At 43.5% G+C, this 24,443-nt stretch overlaps 1 protein-coding gene across 1 annotated transcript in view; it reads right to left on the minus strand.

Annotated features, from left to right (window-relative positions):
• Positions 1–1,482: 1,482 nt before the first annotated feature.
• The window catches only part of LOC119652818 (protein kintoun), a 34,032-nt gene continuing 11,071 nt past the window's right edge, over positions 1,483–24,443 (minus strand). Inside the window, exons 2-3 of the mRNA XM_038057149.1 lie at positions 13,682–13,796; positions 1,483–2,535 (exon numbers count right to left, since the gene is read on the minus strand). Of these exons, the coding sequence (XP_037913077.1) occupies positions 2,383–2,535; positions 13,682–13,796 (268 nt within the window). The 3' untranslated portion in view covers positions 1,483–2,382. The remainder of the gene's footprint in view (positions 2,536–13,681; positions 13,797–24,443) is intronic.

Consider the following 24,443-nt stretch of genomic DNA (forward strand, 5'->3'; position numbering starts at 1 on the left):
GTGTCTCTGTTGGAGTTCATCAAGGAAGTGCCCTCTCACCACTCCTCTTTGTCCTTGTTATGGACACCGTCACACGGGATATCCAACGTCCAGCGCCCTACACACTGCTTTATGCAGATGATGTTTTCTTAGCATCTGATAGCAAAAATGATCTCGAGCAACTTGTTCAAAAATGGAATGATCGCCTCATGCAACACGGTCTCAGATTGAATCTAAACAAAACTGAATTTTTGGCGACCGATCTCCATGAAACAGGCTGACAGTAATTGTGTCAGAGGCAGTAATATGCCGAGAATTGAGCGATTTAAATACATCGGGTCAACGTTATTAGCCGATGGAGAACTGCGTTACGAAATTGCTTCACGCATTAAAGCAGCCTGGATGAAGTGGCGTTCCACAACTGGTTTTCTTTGTGATCGACCTATCAACGAACTTCTCAAATCTAAAATTTACCACAATGTCGTCCGTCCTGTCGCCCTCTATGGTTTTGAGTGTTGGCCGACTATAAAAGACAATGAACGACGTCTTGTGGTAATGGGGACAAACATGTTGCGTTGGACTAGCGCCGTGACACGTTTTGATCACATCCGAAATGAGGATATCCGCGATCGTTATGGGGTTTCACCGATCGTGGAAAAATTGCGAGAGAGGCGCATTCGATGGTATGGTCATGCAATTCGTGCTAACGAGAATTCACTTGCCAAGATTGGTCTGAACATCGAAGTCGATAGTAAACGACCAAAAAGAAAGCTGATACGTTGGATGGAGATTTAAAAGCCTCGCGATTGCATCCAGATCAAGTCTTTGGTAGAGTCAAATGATGAAATCGATCACGACGAGCTAACCCCGCGTGTGAACGGGGCAACGACTAAAGAAAAAAAGTGTAAAAAGCCCTTTCAGGTTGTGGGGTGGAAGACTTGTATTTGTTTGTCTTTGAGGTGCGGGTTTTAAAACGGAAGCACAGCCTTGTCGGGCTATATCTTTGGAGTCTTCAACCGTAAACGTATTGCTGATGCCTGTGTAGTGCGCCTTGTAACCTTGTCGGACCCGTCACAATTGCTATAGGTTTTAGCATTAACGTCCATTAGCTATTTGTTGCGTGCAGACTCCCACAAATGACACAAACACTTGGTAGACTGTAGTATGCTTTCGTGTGACCAAATTCTTGACAATTTTGACCCTGGACACAAACAAATTTTTTACCCAGCTGCTCTATGACGATTCTTCGGTAAAGTAAATAGCGTAGGCAATATATATTGGATGCGTTTCGCCCTTTTTAAATTTGATTTTATCAGGTTTGTGTTCCAGGTCCGGCTGGGGAATTCAATCGAGGTTTGTAGTAGCATATACCGTCCTCACCTTAAATTTTCCATCTTTTAAAGCTCCTTTAATCTTAGACAAATCAACCCCTGGTTCGATCCCATTTAGCACTACTCAAGTTTACGATTTCCACTTACTTAAGGATAAGATTTAAAAACAATCTTTTATGTATTATTACTCATTTTATTCAATACCCAAAATGCATATAAACATGACTGAAGATCTCCAAATAAGTAGATAACGAAGTATATTTTTATCCAACATCATCATTTTACCTTTGATGTGTAAATTTCAACAGAGAATAAATTTTACATATTGCAAACGTGCAAGGAACATTCAAATACCCTAAACAATTGGTTTTCCAATACATATATCTTCCTTAGATCTCAAAAAGATTTGTATATGAGGCTACGAAAGGAAACTTCCGAATTGAGCAAGAACAAAGAAAAGTAGATGCGAATATAGTAAAACTACAATTTCCCGATTAGGTGTTAACAATTTAGAGCCTTTAAACTTCAGGTTCATTTCAGGACATTTAATTTTTTCACTGGGGAGTGTGTTTTAAGTAGATTTTGACTTCAATTAAGAATCAGAATTAAGATTGCATTGCATTTGTAAAAAAGCATGTTAAGATCGAGTGTTTGGAAATTTGTGAATAAAACATTTCATCATACAAAAATCAGTTGTCGTGCCTCCATCTAGAAGGAGGCAGCAGTTGTAGCCATTTTTTGGACAGAGTAATAATCTGTTTTTCAAGGTGGGAGATTATGTATCAAACGATAAAGTTGTTAAATACGATTCATGAAAGACTAAGTTCTAGTGTATAAGTTTCTCTCTAATCACTAAACTACAATATTCGGTTTTTGATAAACAATTGTGGAAAATTCCTTAGCACAATTTCACTGGATCATCAATTTAGAAGTTTCGCGGTGAATCTATGAAAGACCACGAATCTTATTATATCTATTATTTGTGATGCGATCATATAAAAACGACGATATCATAAAAAGAATTGATTTCGCGGATTCATAGCGCTTTTCGTTGTAATCTTATGTCTTTGATTTAGATTTCCATATCGAACATTAGACCGTTCTTAGTGCCGTCGTGATCGGAGTGATCATCGGAATCCTCAATGGATTTCTCCTCTACCGACAAGTCCAAGCCACTATCGTGCTTCGATGATTTTTTCTGAATTATCGACTCGTTGCGAGGGGACTGAAAAGAAAACAATAAGGGAAAGCTGATTAGATAAATGTAATGGATCGAGTGGAAGTATCTTATCTAGAAATTGATAAAATGAAGACAGCTTGCAACCTTGTGGAAATAATGTTATCTCCCTGTAAAAAAAATAATGCTGATTGACTCAGAGCTTTAATGTAATTATGCTACAGTAAATTCTCTGTTGATATCACTTTAATCGCAGTTCATTAGGAGGAAAATTTCCATCGATACATTGATATTGATTATTGAAAGAATCTATGAGAAAGCATAATTTATCGCTGACAACGATTGCACTGATAAGATTGCCATGTTCACCTACATTTCTTGAGTAAACAGCAACCTCGCCTTTCGTTAGGTAAATTTACACACGCAAAGCTTAATATTAAAGAATTGATCATAAAACGTTCAAAAAGTTACTGATTGATGTAATTTATTTGCTTTGATATGGACTTCAAAGATGATATAGGTAAAAACAACATCAACATATCTATTAAGTGAATATGTATTTGCCAATATATGATTTGATTCCTCAATAATTTTGAACTTTTTGTAAGTATTGGGAGTCTTGGATGCACTTGATCACGGTCAGACTATTTGGAGAAAAATTCCCTCCCATTTTTTGGCCCATGGCCCTTTAAATCCTTACGCAAACATTTTCTTTAGCCAATTTTAGGAGGGAGTAAACACCATGTGCTAACCACTCCCAGTTATGAAGTGAGGTAGCGTTTGATGAGTTGCCTCTGCCCTGTATAAAACCGTTAGCAAACTCTTTTTAAAATTTATATTATTGAGATTCAATATGTGAATTTCAGAATGTTAGGCACCGAACAACGAAACATTTGGTTGCCAAAGTACAGTATCTGCAAGCAATGAAAATTCTTTTAGACTTTTTTCTTCTTCTTTTTCTTCAGCCTTTGTCCCGTTCACAAGCGGGGTCGGCTCGTCGTGATCGGCTTCGCCATTTGACTCTATTGAATGCCTGATCTGGGTGCAATCTCGAGGCTTGCAAATCCCCATCCAGCGTATCAAGCCACCGTTGCTTAGGTCTGCCTTTTGGTCGTTTACCAACGACTTCGATGTTCAGACCAATCTTGGCAAGTGAATTCTCGTTTGCACGAACTGCGTGACCATACCATCGAAGACGCCTCTCTCGCAACTTTTCCACGATCGGTGCAACCCCATAACGATCGCGAATATCCTCATTTCGGATGTGATCTAAACGTGTGACGCCACTAGTCCAACGTAGCATCTTCGTCTCCATTACCGCAAGACGCCGTTCATTGTCTTTTATGGTCGGCCAACACTCAGAACCATAGAGAGCGACTGGACGGACGACATTGCGATAAATTTTAGATTTGAGACGTTCGTTGATACGTCGATCACAAAGAACACCAGTTGTGGAACGCCACTTCATCCAGGTTGCGTTAATGCGTGAAGCAATTTCATAACGCAGTTCTCCATTGGCTGATAGCGTTGACCCGAGGTATTTAAATCGCTCAGTTCTGGGCAGATCACTGCCGCTGACAGTGATTGTGCCTGTTTCATGGGGATCGGTCGTCAAGAATTCAGTTTTGTTTAAATTCAATCTGAGACCGTGTTGCATGAGGCGATCATTCCATTTTTGAACAAGTTGCTCGAGATCATTTTTGCTATCAGATGCTAGGAAAACATCATCTGCATAAAGCAGTGTGTAGGGCGCTGGACGTTGGATATCCCGTGTGACGGTGTCCATAACAAGGACAAAGAGGAGTGGTGAGAGGGCGCTTCCTTGATGAACACCAACAGAGGCACGAAGCGGTTTTGATGCACCCGCCATACTTCGAACTTTACTTTTCGGATCGTGGTAGAGCAATTGAACCCAGCGCACGAGTTCTTCTGGCACGAAGTGTTGTCGTAAAGCATACCAGATGAGTTCGTGTGGTACACGGTTAAACGCTTTCTCTAGATCCAGAAAGGCAATGTAAAGAGGGCGATGCTTCTCACGGTGTTTCTCCATGAGTAACCGCGCAGCGTGTATTGCGTCAGTAGTTCCGCAGTTCTTGACAAATCCGGCTTGATTCACGGTTATTTCAACGATTTCGCGAATACGGTTGTCAAGAATGCGTTCAAAAATCTTCATGGTATGGGAAAGTAACCGGATCGGACGGTAATTTGAACATTCTGCTGGGCTACCTTTTTTTTTCCATATTGGAACAGTGGTACTTTCTTGCCAGTCAAGTGGTGTTCTTCCTTCCTGAATAACCCGGGTAAAGAATTCACTGAGCCACAGTGTTGGATCCCAGCTCTTCGCTTTCCAGAGCTCAGATGCGATGTCGTCAGGTCCTGTTGCTTTCTCCGATTTCATTTGTTTTATTGCCTCCTCGACTTCAGTTGCGCTGACTGGTGGAACTGCTCCAAATGTCGGCAATGATTGTGGAAGTGGAGGATGAGTAAATTCTTTAGTTGAAATCTGCTCGAAGTATTCTCGCCATCTATCCGCTGCGGCTCGACGGTTGGTAAGCAAAATACCGTTCTTGTCATTAACACAACAGAAGTGTTCGATATCCTCTGTGCGCTCATCACGGCTTTTAGCAAGTCGATACAGATCTCTCTCGCCATCCCGAGTGTCCAGTTTATCGTAAAGATTTTTGAAATGGTTCGCTCGGGTGACCGCGACCACTTTCTTTGCTTCCCGGTTGGCATTCTTATAAATTTGCCAATTAGCAGGTGTTTTATCGTCGAGAAATTTGTGGTAGAGGCGTTTCTTTTCACGGACCTTCATTTCAACATCATCATTCCAAAGCCAAGTATCTCGGTTGATGTACCGCTTACCCGGCTTGGTGACCCCGAGGGTTGCAGAGGCCGCTTTGTGGATCGTGTCTTTCATTTGGTTCCATGATTCTTCCACAATCGTAATGGTTGGCAATTGTATGAGTGAGACCGTTTCTACTTCCTTCTCACCAAATCGCCACCATTTAATGCGCGGCGGACCAGTCCGTTCCTGACGCTGTTTTATCGGTGGCTTAATTCGCAGGACGGCAATCAACGGCCGATGTTGAGGTGCGATGGTCTCATAGGGAACGACTTTGCAATCAGTGACAGTGGTAAAATGTTGGCGTCTTATGAGAATATAGTCGATTTGCGTTTTATTGTTCCCACTATAAAATGTCGGAAGATGAGACAATCGTTTGATGAACCATGTATTCATAAGTACAAGGTCATGGGTGTCCGCAAAATCGATTATTCGCTCGCCACCTTCATTGTGCGCTCTGAATCCCTTTCCCCCATGGCACCTGTTACCGTCTGCCTTTTCACCCACATGACCATAAAGGTCGCCGGCAATGATTATGTAATCGTCAGCATGCACGTGACAAGTCTTTTCATCGAGAAGTTGCCAGAAGGCATCTTTCTCGGCATCAGGTCGACCTGTCTGTGGTGCATACGCGGTGAAAAAGTAAATAGTGCGATCAGCTGATATAATGGTGAGCTTCATCAGCCGATCATCAAATTGTTCGACTTCTTTAATGGCATCACGGAAACCCTCTGAGATGGCAATGCCAACACCATATTGAGTGTGTGGGTTACCAAAGTAGAGAAGTTTGTAGCCATTTTTACCGCGTTCAATGTCGCAGCTTTTGGCACCAGACCATCGGGTTTCTTGCAGAGCGCAGATGTCAATGCACCTTTTCCGAAGGGCTCTTGCGAGTTCCTCGGTCTTTCCAGTTAGGGTACCAACATTTAGCGTGCAGACACGTATTTGTTTTGTTCATTGTGTGCGGACTAACTTGCTTACGTCCTGACGCCGTCCATTCGTCAAGAACCCTTGCCCATTTCTCGTCGACTGAGGTGGACGCCCTAGCATTTCTCCGAGGCTTGTGACTCAATCCGATCATCATGTTTGTAACGACATTCTATGCATTTTCTTGGTCGACCTGTCGCGGGGCCTGTCACCAAAATGAAAATTCTTTTAGACAAAAACAGAAAAAAGATGTTTTGTCTTCAGGTGGTTTTTACACCCATTATTTGGGGAGTCCAACGGAAGGAATTCCACAAGGAATGTTCGAAGATAACAAACGCTACCACTTGATCAGAGTTTCTTGATGTTGTACGAGTTTTCTTAGCTCGCTGAAAAGTGGAGAATTGTTGATAATACGCCTCGCCATGAGTTTTTTATGTTCCACGACCCTTCTCTAAACATTCTACAATTTTCTATTCCCTTGGGTAAAACTTATTGAAGCATTCCGATGATGACTGTTTTCACTGTCGGATAAGTTCCCAAAGGTGTAGATTCGGCACTGGATTTCGGAACCGCGCACAAAAAACTGTCTTCAAATCATATCAGTTTAGACTGCAAACAATCCGATAGAGTACTCCATTGTCAATCTGCACCTTTAAAATTGAATGACAGACGCATGCTTGCGTATATTCATATTTCGGGGATCATCTGGTACTTTCTTGGGTAATGGACATAGCCAACCATTCATTCTGGAATCCGAGAAAGACAGATTGAATGACGTACAAAATAGAACTTAGCGCCTGAGCTACGATCCCTGGGAGGCGAATCAAATCCATTTTGATTGATTGATTGATAATATAATCCAGATGATCACAACTAGCATTAGAGGAGTTTTTAAAAAGAACTATCTATTCAACACGCCAACGAAAGGTACTATGGCGAAACTAGGATTTGCCAAAATAGCGGAGAACGATAAGGGTACTCATCAACTGAGTTCTGAAGACTGATTCAACTGTTGGATGGAATCGATGCAAACAGGCCCATCAAGCTCAAAAGAAGACCGTGTATAAGGTTGGCTAAACGATCATTAATAAATACACTTTTGGGAAGAGACTAACTCTTTTGAAGCGACCTCAAAGTTGAAGCGAATCCCTGTCAAAGAACGTAGCCAACGGCTAGTTTATTACGATGCGAGTAAGACGTTGCATCCCCTTGGCACCAACACGGTAACCAAGGCTGTCAGCCAACCAAACTCCCCTAACCGGTTTGCCAATGGTCAGGCACCAAAAGGTGACATTCTCGCTATCTTTTGGGGTTTTCGAACCACCGAGCTTGTTAGTATACGGATCAGAGCTTCCTTCGCTTGCAATACTTTCATGCCCAAACGAACTTAGGAGGACTTTGTTCACCAGGTGAACATCCTCTTGTAATTCCAAGCTTGATGCTCAAAACAGAGCTCTTCAGTGGATTCCTCTGCATAGCCAGCTGAAACTATTACCAAGGTGCCTGAGTGAAGGATATAGAAAGAAGTAGAATAGATCGTGTTCATTCACTTCATTGTCCATTCGAAGCTGAGGAGCCCCCCCTTTTAAATGTTTGCGGAGGAGGTGGCTCAAATTATTGACTCATTACATATTAACATTAAAATTGAATGTTGCGTTTTTGTTGACGTTGTAGCATTTCCTGACAGGGATATAATATTTGTAAACCAGGACCCCTGGCCATCATCTCGCCGCTGCTAGCATTCAGGTTAGCTCCAGCAAGCGCTGTCCGGTTCCACATATTATCTTGCGCAGTCAGTGTTCACGACTGGCAAACCTGTTAGGGGAGTTTGGTTGGTTGACAGCCTTGATGACCGTGTTGGTACCAAGGTCATGCAATGCCTTACTTGCATCGTAACAAGGTAATCTACGTTTACAGACCGGGAGGTACACAGAAACCGATGATGAAACGGCAAATCATTTGCTTGATGTGTTTCTCGCAGACAACATACAAAATCTCAGCTGAAGACTGCATACTGTTCTCAACGAGTAACGGGAATCTGACATGCAAAGTTGTATAATTAGAACGAGTAAAATGGGCATGTAACTCGTCCCTGGATGACATCATTCCCACTCTAGTAATAAGAGGGAATGGATGCCCTGGGTCTACATATTCGTAATATATACAATGCATACACGTAGCACACACTTATTTTCCAATTAAGTGACGTGATGCGAAGGTGTTGTTTATTCCCAAATCAGGGAAACACGACTACTAGTTTCCGACCTATGAATCTTCCTTTCCACTAAAAGGACTGGAAAGACTTATAGATTGGCTCAAAAGGGATAGATACAATCCTAGGTGGCCACTTCACTGTAGGCAACATGTGTACCACAAAGACAAATCCACGGAAACAGCACTCCATGAATTCACAGCAAAAATTGAGAAAGTGATGTCCGTGGACATCAAAGGTGACTTCAATTACACCTCATTCGTAGCAATTTATGACAGGGCAAGACAGACAGTGGAGAAAGACCCAGATATTGGCCGGATGGAAGTCTATTGAGGCAGAATCTTTTATGGGCTGATCACAGAGAGGGATTCTATCACCTCTGCTGTGGTTCCTGGTAATGGACCCTTTGCTATCTCTGCTGAAGGATACGAAGGTTTTTGCACAGTAATTATCTGTAAGTTTGCGAACAGTATGTGCTTGAATGCTACTTTGAATGAAATCCACACACAGTGCCCTGTAACGAACTCACGGTGTATACTACGAAGACTTCACTAGGAACGTTAGAAGAGGCAGCTACACGCCATCCACCTTACGGAAATGCAGCTGGTGCAAACGGTCAAGAATTTAGGAGTACATCTCGAGTGCGCCATATCCAGGAACAATATCAGAAATCCTGCAGATCTATAAGACCAAAGATTTTCACCACAATGGATTTATTGCATGTATGCAGTAACGCCCATTTTATTGTATGGTCTGGTACCCAAGGCTAAAAAGGCACGGTTGCCTAATTATTACAGGAGCAACGCTTGCCGCCGCACTCGAAGCTAGCCTAAATCTAGCCCCCATTTATTTGGAGGTGAAACAAAAAGCAGCTAATGGCGCAAATAGGTTTGATACCAATCATACGATTAGGTGTTCATCTGAAAATGCCTTCGCAAACATTACGTGACACTGATGCCTACCCATCATATGGACTCCACATTCGTCTCTGAATTCCTCGTAATCACCAAGAGAGAAGAATACGCCCAAAACATTGGCCCATATCAACAAGGTTTCACCCCAGGCAAAGCAACGACTGATCAGACACTCTCCCCCCGGTAGTCGATGGAAAACGTCTGCCATATGATCAGATATTGTACAACTCTCCCCTGATCTCCTAGACCCATAGTTAGGATAAAGCTTTACACGGTCATGAGAGTTTTCAACATCCCAACAAAACGGCTAGGATGGTCTTGACCAATGTATGAAGCCAGTTCATTTTCGGGAGAATTCACGATTCTTACTACATATAAGGAACATATCGCTGTTGAAAGACAAGGTAAGCTCTGTAAAGATGTAATGAACTGGCATGAGACTGGCCACTGCCATTAGTGTTGATAATTTCTAACATTAAGTATATATGAACTAGCTCAGCTCTCTTTTTTAGCGGGAGTCATCCCATGCTGCCGAGCGGAGATTTATATACCTCAGAAAAGGTGAGGGAAATAAGGAAGCTGCACATGGCAGCAATCTTGAAAAAGAAAATCGAGGGGTAGATGGATCGGGAAATCATGGTCGCCCGATTGCATTTATTGGAATGATGTGATGAATGACGCGTGCAAGAAAGAAATGCGTTCTTCTGTAAAAAGTGGGAGCACCTTGACCATCATCTATCCATGGAAAGGTGTCATGCTACAAAACGGGAACACGTGGAGCCGAAAAATCGGGAGATAAATAGAAGAGATGTCTGGTTAGCCGAGGCTCCCTGAATCTACGGGGTTTTGCTCCTACACTGAATAGGCCTGGCCTGAGGTAATGTGACGGTTCCGGATTAGAGTCCTAGATGCGCGTCCTGGACATCCACTTAAGGAGAGATTGCCTTTCTCTAAGTCCCAGCGTGTCTACCTCAAAGGCAAATCCTCAAAAGCCGCTCCTCACGGGGTAATTGACACGATTGAGCGGTCACTGCAGCGCAAACAGTATACCCTAGCTACCTCCTTGGATATAGACGGAGCATACAATAATATTAGTACCAATACCATCAAGGAAACCTTCACCATTATTGGATTGGTATCTTAAAGCTTAACCTTTCTATGCCTGCAAGGTTATGACGCAGGATTCTTCACCGATGAATCAAATATGGTCTATGGTCTCGGTGCGGCAGTTTTCTCGAATACATATAGTGTATCCAAGTCGTATATTTGCCAGTGTATTCCAAGCGAAAGTACTGACGATACTAGAAGTCTGTCGATGGCTGGGGCATGATCCGAGCCATAAGCGTAACATAGCCATTCTGAGCGAGAGCCGAGCGGCCCGCAAGGCAGCGCAACGTTCTCATCAGACGCGCCACGGTCCTTGCATAGGACGCAGCTTTTCTTTTCATTGCAGGTGTTCGCTTTGTCCCTGACCGCATCTATGGCATGTTCGCCCATACTCCAAACATCTGTAACGTTTGGTTGGGGCGGCCCGGATTCGTATCCTACACATTACCCAACCAATTTTTATTTTCCCGTTGTTTAGAAGCTTCCTCACGAATTGCTCGGCAACTTCCATCATCGGGAGTTCGCAGAGGTGATACCAATACTGGCACTGGTTACATCCGGACATTCGCATTTGATGGCGTCTTCTACCTCGTTCTTTTCTGTGAGGCAGTCAAGGTCTCGGATTTCCAGAGAACATGTGGGTTCCAGGCTGGAAATCAAAGCTTTTTCTTCCAGAAGCCCCTTGACTGCTTCACACAACGTAACTTTATTTATTGTCTTCGGGCCTAGTTCGACTAGGACTCCACCACCCTTCGTTTTATGAATGGAAGACATTTCTGCTCCGTTATCTTCGGGTTTAATCTTGTAATGGATTTCACTGAGGGCTTCCGCAAAAATCTTGCCTTCTATCGGCTTAGTAAGCAGAGCTGGCGGTCTAGTGCTCCTTCGTCTCCCCACCTTTTCTTTTTGGTGCTCCGTCCTTCGTGTCCGCCTTAATTTTAGGTAGAAGTTTTTCGGCTGGCGCGACGTGTTGTCTCTTGTTCCTCTTCGCCTTCTTCTTTTGAGCCCAGGAGAGTACCTGAGTGAAGTCTCCTTCAGATGTCCCTTCCTTCTTTCGTTTTTTCCCCCAGTTCGCTCTGCAGTGTACTCGTAGTGTTCTCGTCGGAAGGCGTGGTTGTTTCTGCTTCCCGCGGATTTTCTCTTACTCTCCATGCCCGCCTATAATATGAAATCCTGTTCAGGAGCTTCTGCAGTTCCCGTTTTTCACCCCTTTGCTGACGTTTTTCTGGAGGAACGTCGCAGATCGAATGCGCTCTACAACTGCCGCGCATTTCTTAATAAGCCTTTCCTCTTCAGCTTGCGCCAGAGTAATCGACAGCCCTCCCACTCGACTTATATTCGAAACCATTTGGTTAGTTTCGGCAGTTTCCACAGTGCCTTTTTCCGCAATTATAGCACTGCGTGGCATGATCTGGGTTCCTGTCTCCGTTGCAGGTGCCAGACCTAACCTACGATTAGCTGATCCCGGAACTCACGGACGAATCAGCGCTCGATCGGGGCAACGCGGTCTACTAATACCGGTTCAATGTACACTACCCAGGTACCAGGGTCCCGAAGGGTGTGGCTCTGATACACGCCACAACTACCACCTTGGCAGAGCTAGGCTCACATCACCCAATCGGCTCCAGGGACTCCCAGTGTGTCCCGGCGTGTATCGGTCATTAGCAATTCGCTCTTCACTGAGAAACTTTCTCGAGGCTACTACCTAGAACGCAGGTATTATGCTAGCTAGGGGGTCGGAACTACTTGCTCGGGCACCTTGGGGACGCCACTCCCCGTATCGTAAGCGACCCGTTAAGGATCGTTGACGACCCCCTGCACTTAAGTTTACAAACATAAAGGTAAGTCAAATTAACTTGCAAGATGACCTCTTCCATCCTGCTGAGACGGAGGCTGTCAAAGTTGCAGGACTCTCCTTAAATATTCCCGGCATAATCGCCTGGATCAGTAAACGGAGTTAGGATCTTTTTCTATGCGAGATGTTCAATGCTCAGAAAAATGCTGATCTGTTTCGCATTAGGTATGGTATAAGTAAGCTTGTTCCCGATTTCAATCTTAAGACAATTCATCATCTCCAGGGCATTTCTTGTCCCCATCTTCACAGCTCAGGAGGCAAGTCTTCAAATGACATTTTGATATCTACTACCAACAACTTTCCAATTTTTCAAGTCTTTTTCGCTACCATACGCATCTCAATGACCATCGACATCATGAACAACCTCCGACCATCATCAATTTTAAATGTAGCAGCAACGCAAGCAGCTTTCCTCGCATCTCAGCGTCAATATCTGGGGCAGTGAACTTTTCTACAATGCAAAACACCGAATAGCATTGACGTCAATGGGTTTACGAGTACAATGAATTGGCATCAGTTGGCTTACAATGCAATTTGCCTTGGCATCCGTAAGAGCATATGCACTTCTTGCCGGCTCTTGTTTACGTTCCCAATGAGATGGTACAGCGCCATAAGGCGTTGAGTGCCATTGAATGTTGCATTGCATAAATGCTTACGACAATGTAAGTGTTACGAAGTTGAAAGCTTCTGAGAATGATCGAAAGACGGTTCGTTGGCCTCCTCGACTCAACCTACACCAATCTTGTTCTTTGCATGGCTCCCAGCCGGTGAGGGAATAGTGCCATATATGAAAGCCAATAAGATGAAATATTGTTAAAAAAAAAAAGATGTGAGTAGAAAGTTTCAAGAAATAATCAATGGCACAACCTACTTTCGAGAGATTTTCTATTCTATGCAAATGGAGGGCTCGTAATTGGTGAGACGAAGGCTTAGTAGTGCGACTCATTTCAGGGATCTGGGGCCTTTCTGTAATCATTCTAGACCATTTTAAGTACTTAATCTAATTTTTGAACGTAAGAACAATGGGGATTAGGCTGAGCATGCTCCCAAGAAGCGTAAATTGATAATCAAACAAGCTGGGTCTAAAAATATACAAGAATAGGAGGTCGTGATACAACTTTTTCGCACCCAACCATTGAATCCAGTCTCTCGACATAACACATAACATTAGCATGGTTGAGCTTACTCGCTAGAATTTGCAAAGATATCTATTCTGTGCTCTTTTATATCTTTATGTGAAGACGACACGTCTTCTTGATTAGATACCTATTTTCGGTCGATATTATATTCTATAATCTACAAATTCGGTCCCAACTCTCTTCCGGATCGCTCACCTTATCATCATCGTCTATCGAATCTCCTTCGCTGTTACGTCTCTGCCGGGCACGCAATTTCTGACTTTTCTTCTTCTGATTCTTTTTCCTTTGGCCCAAAATGCTCGAGTCCAAGCTAAAAATAGAAAGCACACGTAAAAATGAATAACAAATTGATATTTCGAGCGTCTGCGTAGATGCGAGTTCTTTTATTTACAAAATAACAAGGAAATTTATTTGATTATTTATAAACACGAGCATCTTATTTCTGGACGCAACATGCGATTATGAAACACCACCAAGACGACAATAAAGATAACCCAACGACGCGGAAATAAACAATCAACAGAGATTGGCGAAAACTTCGGAATAAAAAATGTTAAGATTATGAAGGGGTAGTTCTGATGCGATGGAGGTACTGCAAAATGGGACAACCCAGCTCCAGGAGGGAGAAGTAATCGGTGTGAAATTGATACAATTGGATAATTCTGTGTTGAAACAAAAGTTTAATTGAAGTTCTGATGGTTAACATGTCGTTTGTTGATTTAACAACGGTGTCAAGACTGTTGTATGGAAACATGAATGCGTAAACGATTGGGTAATAGCATGCGGGGCTCATTGCTGGAGACATGAGAAGTGTCAGGTTGGGTCAATATTGCTGGATCGATGGAATGTTGTTTGGAAGTCATAGCAACCTTAAAGACAACATCGCGACTTCGGATAGGGATTGTTGGTTATTGACGAAAGATTAGTTTTGGAGGAAATTGGACTGAGTTTTTATGGTTTCTTCCACACGCAATTTGTGGCAGTCACACAATGAATATACAACCATGCGTTCACCCAGAAGTAGCGACAGCCAATTAGATATGCTAACAGCGGGGAGAGAAAAAGTATTGGGAGTCGAGTTGGGTTTTTTCTCATGTTCTGTTCTAATCGCTTCTAGGGGCCCACATTAGCTAGGCACCCATGAAGCTCATCGCGCTTCGTTGGCTGATGAAACAGGAAATTTCTAATTCTAGCTCTAATGGAACATGAGAAAACGCTCGTGCCATTTGCATTAGAATAAAGTGGTTATAGGAGCGTGTATCAAGTGATAGTCAGAGAAACCACCAGTACGAATCGAATTAACAAATTTGCATGGCGATACTTTTCGAAAGTTTACGTTTGAAATGACATAGTTTATTCTGGTCGTTATTAGGGCAGAAAAGTGAACACACAGTCGAATATACTGCGTTCTCGGATTGTCAGCTCTACTTCATCGAAAACCCGTTCTCTTGCGACCTAATATCGATGCAGTCTTAGGTGCAATGGCCTCAAGATTTAAGACATTCGACATATTGGGTTGGTTGGTTGGTAATAGAATCAAATCTGATGATTTAGTGTTTGATTCAGTAGAGTCGGATCAGCTCAGCATCCAATCTAGCGAAATCAATAGTGAAAAGATGAACAGAGAGCCTTCTCCGGTTCACATTTCTTTTTTGAGCCAGTACGGTTGTACAATGCGGTTTGACCACTGAAGGTGTACCGCATCCATAGTAGAATCCCGCTTTTACAGGTCGTCATTATAGCAACTACGAGGGCTGGCTACAATTCTAGCGCCGAACACAGCTGAGAATCTCAAAGGTTTCCGAATTCGTCGAGAGCTGACCCAAAAGTTAATTCGACGCCCAAATAGTTTGTTATATGACATCGGGCGGATGATTATTATTCTGTTAAGGGAAAAGCGCACCGCGCCCTTAAAGAGCGTTTTGATTTAGGGTGAAAAGGATCCTTTTTACCCGCTTTCAGAATAAAGATCACTTTTGCCCGTCTCCATGTCCTTGTTATGTATCCCAATGCTATGCTTCCCCTTACCACTCTCAGAAGTAACCCTAAGGTAATTTCTAGGCGTCTCTGGATTAGTGCTGGGAAAATGCCATCTACTCCGGGAGATTTCAGTGGTTTACTGCCCACCTTAGCCTAGCTTCTGAGCATACCTCTTTTGCTAGTTTCCAGTTCTCCTTTTATTCGGTGTTGGGGTGTCAGGCAGAATGTTGCCACCGTGGGGTAGGACCCCGCGAAATGAGTTCTGAGAAGCAGGTGTACCCTGTTCTCCTCATTCTCGGTAAATGTCCCATCTTCCTTCTTCAAACAGACAGAGGATATTCCCAGATCTTTGGCTACAGCCTTGCAAAGCCTGGTTGCTTCTGTGATCTGCTCAATCTCTTCACAGAATTCCCTCAAGCTGTTCCGTTTTGCTTCCCTGATCGCGTTGCTATACGCAGTCAGTGCATTTTTATACCTCTGCCAGTCCCCGGTTGAAGAATTTTCGTGCCTCTGTTCTCATTCTGGCCAGGTTCCTATTCGACATGTATTTGTAGCCCCAATTGTGCAAATATATGGGAACTGGGAGCAATGACGTTCTAAGACTGCCTACCCCGTGGAGCCCGTCAAGGCTTCCAAAAAAGCCAATCAATGGATAATGAACGGTCAACTTCAAATGTATAAAATTTTCCCTATTCCACTAGATGACGATGTAAATTGTCCACGGGCCAAAGTATTAGACATGGGGCCGTCTAGCCAAAAGGGGCAGTTCTTTCAGAGTTGAAAAAAACAGCTTATTTTTGGGCTACGTAATAGTTCTATGTTCTTCGTTGGCGCTACAGCCCAAATCGAGCCTTGGCCTACCGGATCCATCGCCTCCAATTATCTCGATCCAAAAACCGCAGTCTGCAATCTGCGTCCACTGAGTCTTCCCTTCTGGTCGGCTCTGCCTTTCACTCGTTTCGGAATTCTTCCCTCAAAGGCGATCTCATTATGGGGAGGGCCGCATAAAATGTTTTATGAGCAGAGTAATCCGCCTCTGGATTTCTTGTTTTTCGTTTACTTTCTTCAATAGCAGGGTTCCTAGGTAGACGAATTGGCCCACCTCTTCGAAATTATAAACACCCATTGCAATGTTCAAGCCGCCCATTGCAATGTGCAAGCCGCTTTTCTAGTTCGGGTCATGTATTTCGTTTTGGATTCATTGACCCTGTGCTAATAAATCCTTGTTAGTACTGATAAAGGGAACAAATGGTTCCCGAAATATCGGTATTTGCAAAATAAAAATGAACACTAGCGAATAGGAAAAGCAAGTTTTATTATTTTAAATGAGAAATGGGAGTTCACCATCGTCTTCTATATATATCTAGCATCTCCTCCACGTTATCTTTGTTTTGATTTTTGGGAGCAGGCCTTTGGATTGTAGATCATTATCAATCTTGTCCATCAATATGCCACTCAAAAAGGGAAACAGGGGATAGATATTTCAGCGAACGAAATGTTAAGCTGATTTATCTGAAGTTCTTGGATTTGATTGGATTTGTTTAGATATAAAGGCTACCTTAACTTTCTGCCAAGAGGTAGGTACGTAGTCTAGACCAAGACATTATCGAAAATTTTTTTAGAAGCTGCTCTAAGCGCTCTATCATCATCATTAACGGCGTAACAACCGGTAACCGATCTAGGCCTGCCTTAGTAAGGAACTTCAGACTCCTCGGTTTTGCGCCACCAATTCGATATCCCTAAAAGCTGTCTAACGTCCTGACTTACGCCCTTATAGACTTTCCGGGTTGAATCATCCTCATCCGTGGTATACCTGATAGATTTCGTCGTTATGAAGGCTACGGAAACGTCCATCCTCATGTAGGATTCTTCTCCCGAACCCGGCCAAGTTCACAATTTTTTTTTGCAACGTAGACCGTTGTTGATATCAAATGGTCTTAAGAGTGATCCTGCTGCTTTTCTTTGGCCTCGCATATTGGTCAGGGTCAGCCTAGTTTATCTTATCAATTTCGTTGGAATACCGAATTCTCCCGTGGCCGTGTACAGTTTTACCCTGGCTATGCTATAGACGGCTTTAAAGTCGATGAAAAGATGGTGCAACTGATGTCCACATTCCAAAAGTTTTTCCATCGCTTGCCTCAGAGAGAAAATCTGATTTGCTGCTGATTTGCCTAGAGCCTAGAGCCTCTTTGTTATGAGCCAATGATGTTCTGGGCGCAAGATAACGGATAATATCTTTTAGGTGGTACTCGGCAACGTGATACATCTATAATTGCTGCACTGTGTGATATCTCTCTTTGGTTTGCTCTACAGTCTCCTCTGTAGGAGCGTGAACGTTTATAAGGCTTATATTTCTAAACTTGCCTCGCAAGCGCAGAGTGCATAGCCGTTCACTTATGCTTTCAAAGCCGATAACAGCAGATTTCATTTTTTGGCTGACTAAGAAACCTACTCCGAGCAGATGGTTTACTGAATGGCCACTATATTATATGGTGTAACGGCTCTTCTCCAGGAAACTGGTCCCTGCCCAATGTATCTCCTGCAACGCAGTTAAATCAGCCCTATATTGGGACAGGGTATCAGCTAGCTGCTTGATAGCTCCATCTTTGTACAGGAAACGCACGTTCCATGAGAAAATGTGCAAATCGTTATTCCGTTTTCGTTGCCGAGTTCGTCGTTGTAAGATTCATCCAGTCAAAGGCTCATGTTGTGGCTTCGTAACAAGTTGTTTTCCGTGTAGAGTTGTCAGCCCTACCCAACCCCAAACTTGGAGGACTAGTTGATACAATTTGTCCCGATTTTAGGAGCGGGAAACTCGCCTTCATCCTTCTCCGTCTGCAGCTTTTCGTTAAGAAAGAGAACCCAGCGGTCACCACCTGGAGGTGGAGATAGGGTTTGGTAGTAGAGCTGTTGGTGTTGGTTCAGGACGCGTTTCCCAGGTTTTATACTCCATCCTGGGCAGCAATCCACGTTTCGCCCTGGGACCTATACTACCCTTTGACCACGACTATCACTATGACCAATGAAAATGCCCTCAATTCCTATGGAACCTACTTTCCCTTCGTAGGAGTTTTATCAAGAATAGTAACTATTTATCCAAAAATTTAACTCCGCCATAGACGATCTCAAATCGGTTTCAGAGAATAGAGATAAGTCACTATAATCCGAAAGGTAGTGTAATACGTAGACGTCGCAGGGTTAAATGGTATAAACTCGTGCTAATAATGTTCACAACTAAGCTGGAGTAGTAGATACCCCACTGAAGTAAAGACTCCCCTTTGAATAGGGTTGCAGGGATCCACTTTGTGGCGGTGCCAATTATTTCCAGACGCTTAGGACTTTGGATTACCTTTCTTTTCTACTGAAGTAATCTACTCCCTAAAAGTTAGCCAATTGTTAAAGGATTAAGGAGAGCAGCCACTCGGTAGAAGAGAGTCTATTCACAGCTCTCACTTTGTGGACAACACAATGAGAAGCAGGATCGATATTGGATTTAAATAAACATGTCACATATAGAAACACGACTTTCATTCAACTTCTGCTATCAACTTAACCTGGCAATTCCCGAAGTGGTGACCGCGAATTTAAAAAATGAACATTGCCGGATTGCGGATTGCGGCAATGTCTCGGCAGAACTACAGCTCCGGAGCCACTGATAAGAAATCTATAGATAAAACTATATAACTAGAATTCGGGAAACGTCTTATCGTTTTCATACCGCCTGTTTATGTTCGACAAATATACAAAAACACGGTTCTTCAAAATAAAAGAACGCGGTTCCTCATAGAAACAGGTATCGATATATGCGTTTATCCGCGGTCAAAATTCCAAGGACCATGTAGAAAGGCACGGTTCGAGCTTTCGGCTGCCAAAGGAACACCAATTGCCACATACAGAATGGCTAACTTCACACTCAACCTCGGCCTTCAAAGGGATTTCCCATGGAGATTTGCTGTAGCGGACGTTTCTAAACCAACATTTGGAGCAGATTTTTTAGCACATTACGGACTCCTTCCACATCTTCAGCACGATTGTGTTCGCAATTCAACAACTCACCTTACCTGCCCAGGAGAGATGGTAGAATGTACATACAATGCCGACCAACACAACAAGTACTGCAGCAACCCTTTATCACGAAAAATAGCGTGGCACCGAACTAAGCACCATATAGTCACCACGCTAAGACCGCCAGTTGTTTTAAAACTCGGAGAAGCTGAACTTTGCGAAAAAGGAATTCAATACCATGATCTAGCTAAGATTGGCAGGTCCATCAAATAATCTGTGAGCTGCACCGTCCACTCGTTATTCTTTTTAGGCACCATAGCCTAAAAAGAATAACGAGTGAAGGCCGTGCGGAGATTATCACGCACTCAACGCCCGAACTTCCGCCGATAAGTACCCTGTTCGGAACAACCAAAATTTCGCCCAAACGCTCTATGGTAAAATTGTCTTTTCAAAATACATCTGGTAAGAGCATTTAACCAGATCCCGGTAGCTGAAGAAGATACTTGAAAAACTGCCATCACAACACCTTTTGCCTTTTAGGAGTTTCCGTTTCATTTGGCCTACGGTTTGGACTCCTGCTGTGCCGACGTCGATGACATATTAGTCTTTTCATCTTAACGTGCACGATTCCAAATCGGTTTCAGAGAGGAGAGAGGAGATAAGTCACTATAGTCCGAATGGTAGTGCAATACCTAGAGGTCGCAGGGTTAAGTGGGGTAAGCTCGTGCTAATAGCGTTCACAGCAAATCTAGAATAGTAGATACCCCACTGAAATAAGGACTCCTATTTAAATAGGGTTGCAAGGATTCACTTAGAATATTTCCTATTTATAAATAATTGCACCCCCCCCCCTCCCTTTTGCATGTATGGGGACCGCTACCCTCCTAAATTCGACGTAGAATGATGTAACTCAGCATCCCCAGTTCCCACCTTTCCTCCAAATTTAGTTTCAATCGCTATAATCGTTTCTAAGAATAAAGCGTATGACAGAAAGACGGACTGATCTGTGCGGAGTTACCAGATCACCGATCAGGTGCGTCCCCGGCTGGCGAATTGAGGCATACCAGTTGATGTGTGTTTATGTACTTTTCTTTTCTGACTGTGCATGGGCTAGTATTTGCTCATTTTTAGTGCGTGGTCCAAAGTGGTTATGGGAAGGACACCTAATGCTACAAGGGATTTAGAGTACGAAAAGGAGATGTTCAAGTGAAGCAAGACTGCGAAGAACATCAATTACGAAGGCAAAAAATGATGGGTTGAAGGGAGATCGCTGCCCAACTAAGGCGATTTCGACACCCACCGCATTTGTGTCAGAGAAACGACCACAGAGGGTACTCCAAGACCAGGAAATTGACCCAATCAGAAGAAGCCCTTCAGTTCTTCATTCTCCACCAATGCCAAAGACGGCAAAATATAAAACTCGGGAAAGCACGTTAAATGCTACGAGTGAAGGTGCGTTTAGAAAGAGTAATCCGGCCAGGACTCATAGAGAACACTACCATTCAAGCAGCTTGGAGCAAAAATAATTGACCTGCCCAAGTTTATCACGGACAAGCACAACGTGCACCAAACTATTAAAAGCAAGGAAAAACCGAAACCTGCCATTCTAACAGTGTCACAAGCAACCCAGCTGACACCGAACCGTAGTTTTAACGATCTGCCAGTAAAGAAAAGGGTCCGGAAGAAAGACGATGATCTTCTAGGGAATCAGCAGGCGCCTAAGAGGAAAGAAAGTACACTAGAAGTTCCGAAGAACGGAACTAAAAACACGGAAAGTAAAAAGCCTGTGCCCCAAGTGCAAGCGTCAATAATCGAAGGGAAAACTAAGGGGAACGAAAATGGTGGATGGACAAAGGTCGTTAATGAAAAGACGAAGAAAAAAGCAAAAATGCAAATTCGTCGAAAACCAATAGTTATCTCCAACAATGGTAATCTGTCGTACGCAGAAACACTTAAAAAAGGTCAAAGCTGACCTAAAAGATCTAGATGGAAATGTCAGCAAGATCTGGAGGACCCAGAAAGGCGATCTCATTTTGAGCTAAAAAAATCCAGCTTAGGCAAAAGCGAAGGCTTTCACACCCAAGTGAAGACTCGCTTAGGGAGAATGTCACAGTTCGGACCCACAAGCATGAGATCTACATCCACATCCACAGAAGAAATATGAACTGCGTTAAAAGAACAATTCAAGTTGGAGGAAACCGTTCCGTGCTAGTGCTCTTTCTGTGTTGCTATATAGGAGTAGCATATGGAAGGTGAACTCCACTGTTACCCAAAATCTCTTAGTTTTCATCAACAATATCTCAAACGAAGAACTTGGTCGGTGTACAGGCTTGGCACTCCTACGCACTGTGATCGGAAGACAGAAGTAGCAGTGGATAGGTCGCAATTTAAGGAGGGGCGACAAATGCATTGTGGGCTATGCCATGCAGTGGAATCCACTCTCCCAAGATGGCCGGCGAGTGGGTCGCCCCAAGGGCACTTGCCACAAAACAGTAGAGGACGAATGCGAGCGTGTCTGAAAGTCGTGGGAGAGCTGCTGAAGCATTAAGACCACGTTTCTGAAGTTAATGGTAGCGCAGTATATCATATAGGAAGGACAAAGCATCACATTCAAGGAATTAGGTCACAGGTGCTCAGACTCTGGAAGGACATTTAACCCAATATTTGTTTTTCTCACAATTATTCATCTTTTTTTGAAAGCAAATTATCTTGTTGGAGCTATAAATACAAACAATGCTCCTCTATTTGCGTAATTACACAGAAAACTTTCACTAGAAATTTCCTCATTCTTGGCACTGTCAAAACTTGGCATTAAAATTACTTTTGTTATTTGATCTGTGCAGATAACGTTAAATTGAGTTCAAAATATTTGTCTATTTTTAAAATCGTGGTCGAATATAGCAATCAAGTTGACAGACTCTCCTGAATCTTAATTCTACTAAAAACGGATACAACCTCGTTGAAAAAATAGGAACGCAGAGGGATGATGTTCTTTATAGTCAGTAATCTTCTGTTACGGCAAGCAGGGACCAAACGGAGGTGATAGTCAATAGTCGATAGTGTTAATTCGTACCTTTCGCGGATCTGGAAAGGACCACTATTAGGGTAATTTTTGCCATTCTCATAGAAAGCCACCTTTTCTAAGCCCTGTGAAGGTCATCATCTATAATGAAGCAATGTAGGCAGGATGGTAAAAAGACCATTCCTTATAGACTTCTGTAGACCACAAGGACAAAGTTACTACTTTGTATGAAATGTGACACTATGCAATCCTGTTTGAAGAGTCAAAACTTAATACCAGTTGTCAGAGTTGATAAAAGTAATGATTTTTTTTATAGATAGGCAAAGTGCCAACCAAAACGGACGAACAATTTGCGCATTTTCTCATGGAGCGTGCGCTCTTTGTACAAATTGAATGCTGGCCAGCAGCTAGTCAATACCCTGTTACATGTACATTACAAGGTGTACACTGGACAGGTATCGGTTTCCTGGAGAAGAGACACTACGCCATACATTATAGTGGCCTTTCAGTAAACCGGAGTAGGTTTCCTAGTTAGAGCCTTATTCAGTTAGTAATATCGGCCCTCTTGCTCGACAGTGACCAACAGAAATGGAAAAAACCAGGATAGCTGTGTGGTCCACTGGAGCTTTCGAAGAAGAGACATTCCTGTCGCTTCTAGAAGGAAGTCACGACCCGATGGGAACATGCTGGAAAATGTGGGCCAGTTATGTCAATGGGTAACTGGGGCATGCGACTCCACAATGCCGCGACGAAAGTTCCAACACAGTAGGATACCCAATACTGGTGGAACTAAACAATCTTGTTGTTAAGAGCATCGTGTCTGCGAAGAAAGAGGCTTTACCAAAGGACCAGAGGGAAGACAGATCATCGGCAGTCGGAGAAAGAGGACTCATTAGGTGGGCGGGTCACTTAATCCGTTTGGGTGAAGATAATCCAACCCGAAGTCTATAAGGGTAATTTCTATGATAAAAAAAGAAGACTAGGCCAAACCCTGCCTCAAATGTATAGAGTTGTGTAGCTTGCAAGCGCTTATCGACCGGACATTTCAGTCGAATTGCACTCCGAGGTGACCGAGGAGGAACTACGGCAGATCTGGGGACAATAAGGCTCCGGGATTGGACGGGATTCTGAACAAAGTCCTGAAGTTGGCTGCTAAAACCAGGCCCGCAAGGTTCATAAGTACATTTGAATCGTGAATGATGGAAGGAATGTTTCTCGCCCGGTAGAAAACACAGGTTGCTTTTGCTATCGAAACCCCAAAAACCACCCGGTGCACCCTCTTCAAATCGTCCTATCTGTCTTTTAGACACTATGAGGAAGATGTTGGAGAGCATGATATACAACAAGCAGCTTCCGTTCATCGAGCTAGCAAGTGGTCTATCGGAGCGGCAGGATAGATTTCGCAGAGCGCGGTCCACGGTCGATGCCGTTGCAACGATCGTGGACCTCGCCCGGAAGGCATTGGCCGCTGGTAAGTGCTGCGCGATGATGACGCTGGATGCCAGGAATGCCTTCAACGGCCAACTGGGGTTGGATTAAGGGCACCCTGGTTAAACTACGTGTCCCTGGTAGCTTAGCTCGGATAATCGAGAGTTACCTCTCGGAGGGACTTCTTTGGTACGAGACGGACAACGGGCCGAAAGAATGTGTTGTAACAGCAGGTGTTCCCCAGGGCTGGGTACTGGGGCCCCTGCTGTGGAGCATAATGTATGACGGAGCGCATGGTTCCGTGAAACTGGACCTGGCGGAAAATAAAGCGGAGGCAGTCCTTATTACCAATCACAGAAAAAACAACACTGCTAAAATCCGCGTTGGTAATCGCGGGGTCGTATCAAAATCGGTCATTCGATATCTGAGGGTAATGATCGATACCAAGTCGAACGAAAAGATACCAAAGACTACCTCATCTCTAGCAAGGATGATGCCTAATATTGGAGGACCAAAATCTAG

This window comes from Hermetia illucens, chromosome 1 (genome assembly GCF_905115235.1).
Source record: "Hermetia illucens chromosome 1, iHerIll2.2.curated.20191125, whole genome shotgun sequence".
NCBI classification, from domain to species: domain Eukaryota; kingdom Metazoa; phylum Arthropoda; class Insecta; order Diptera; family Stratiomyidae; genus Hermetia; species Hermetia illucens.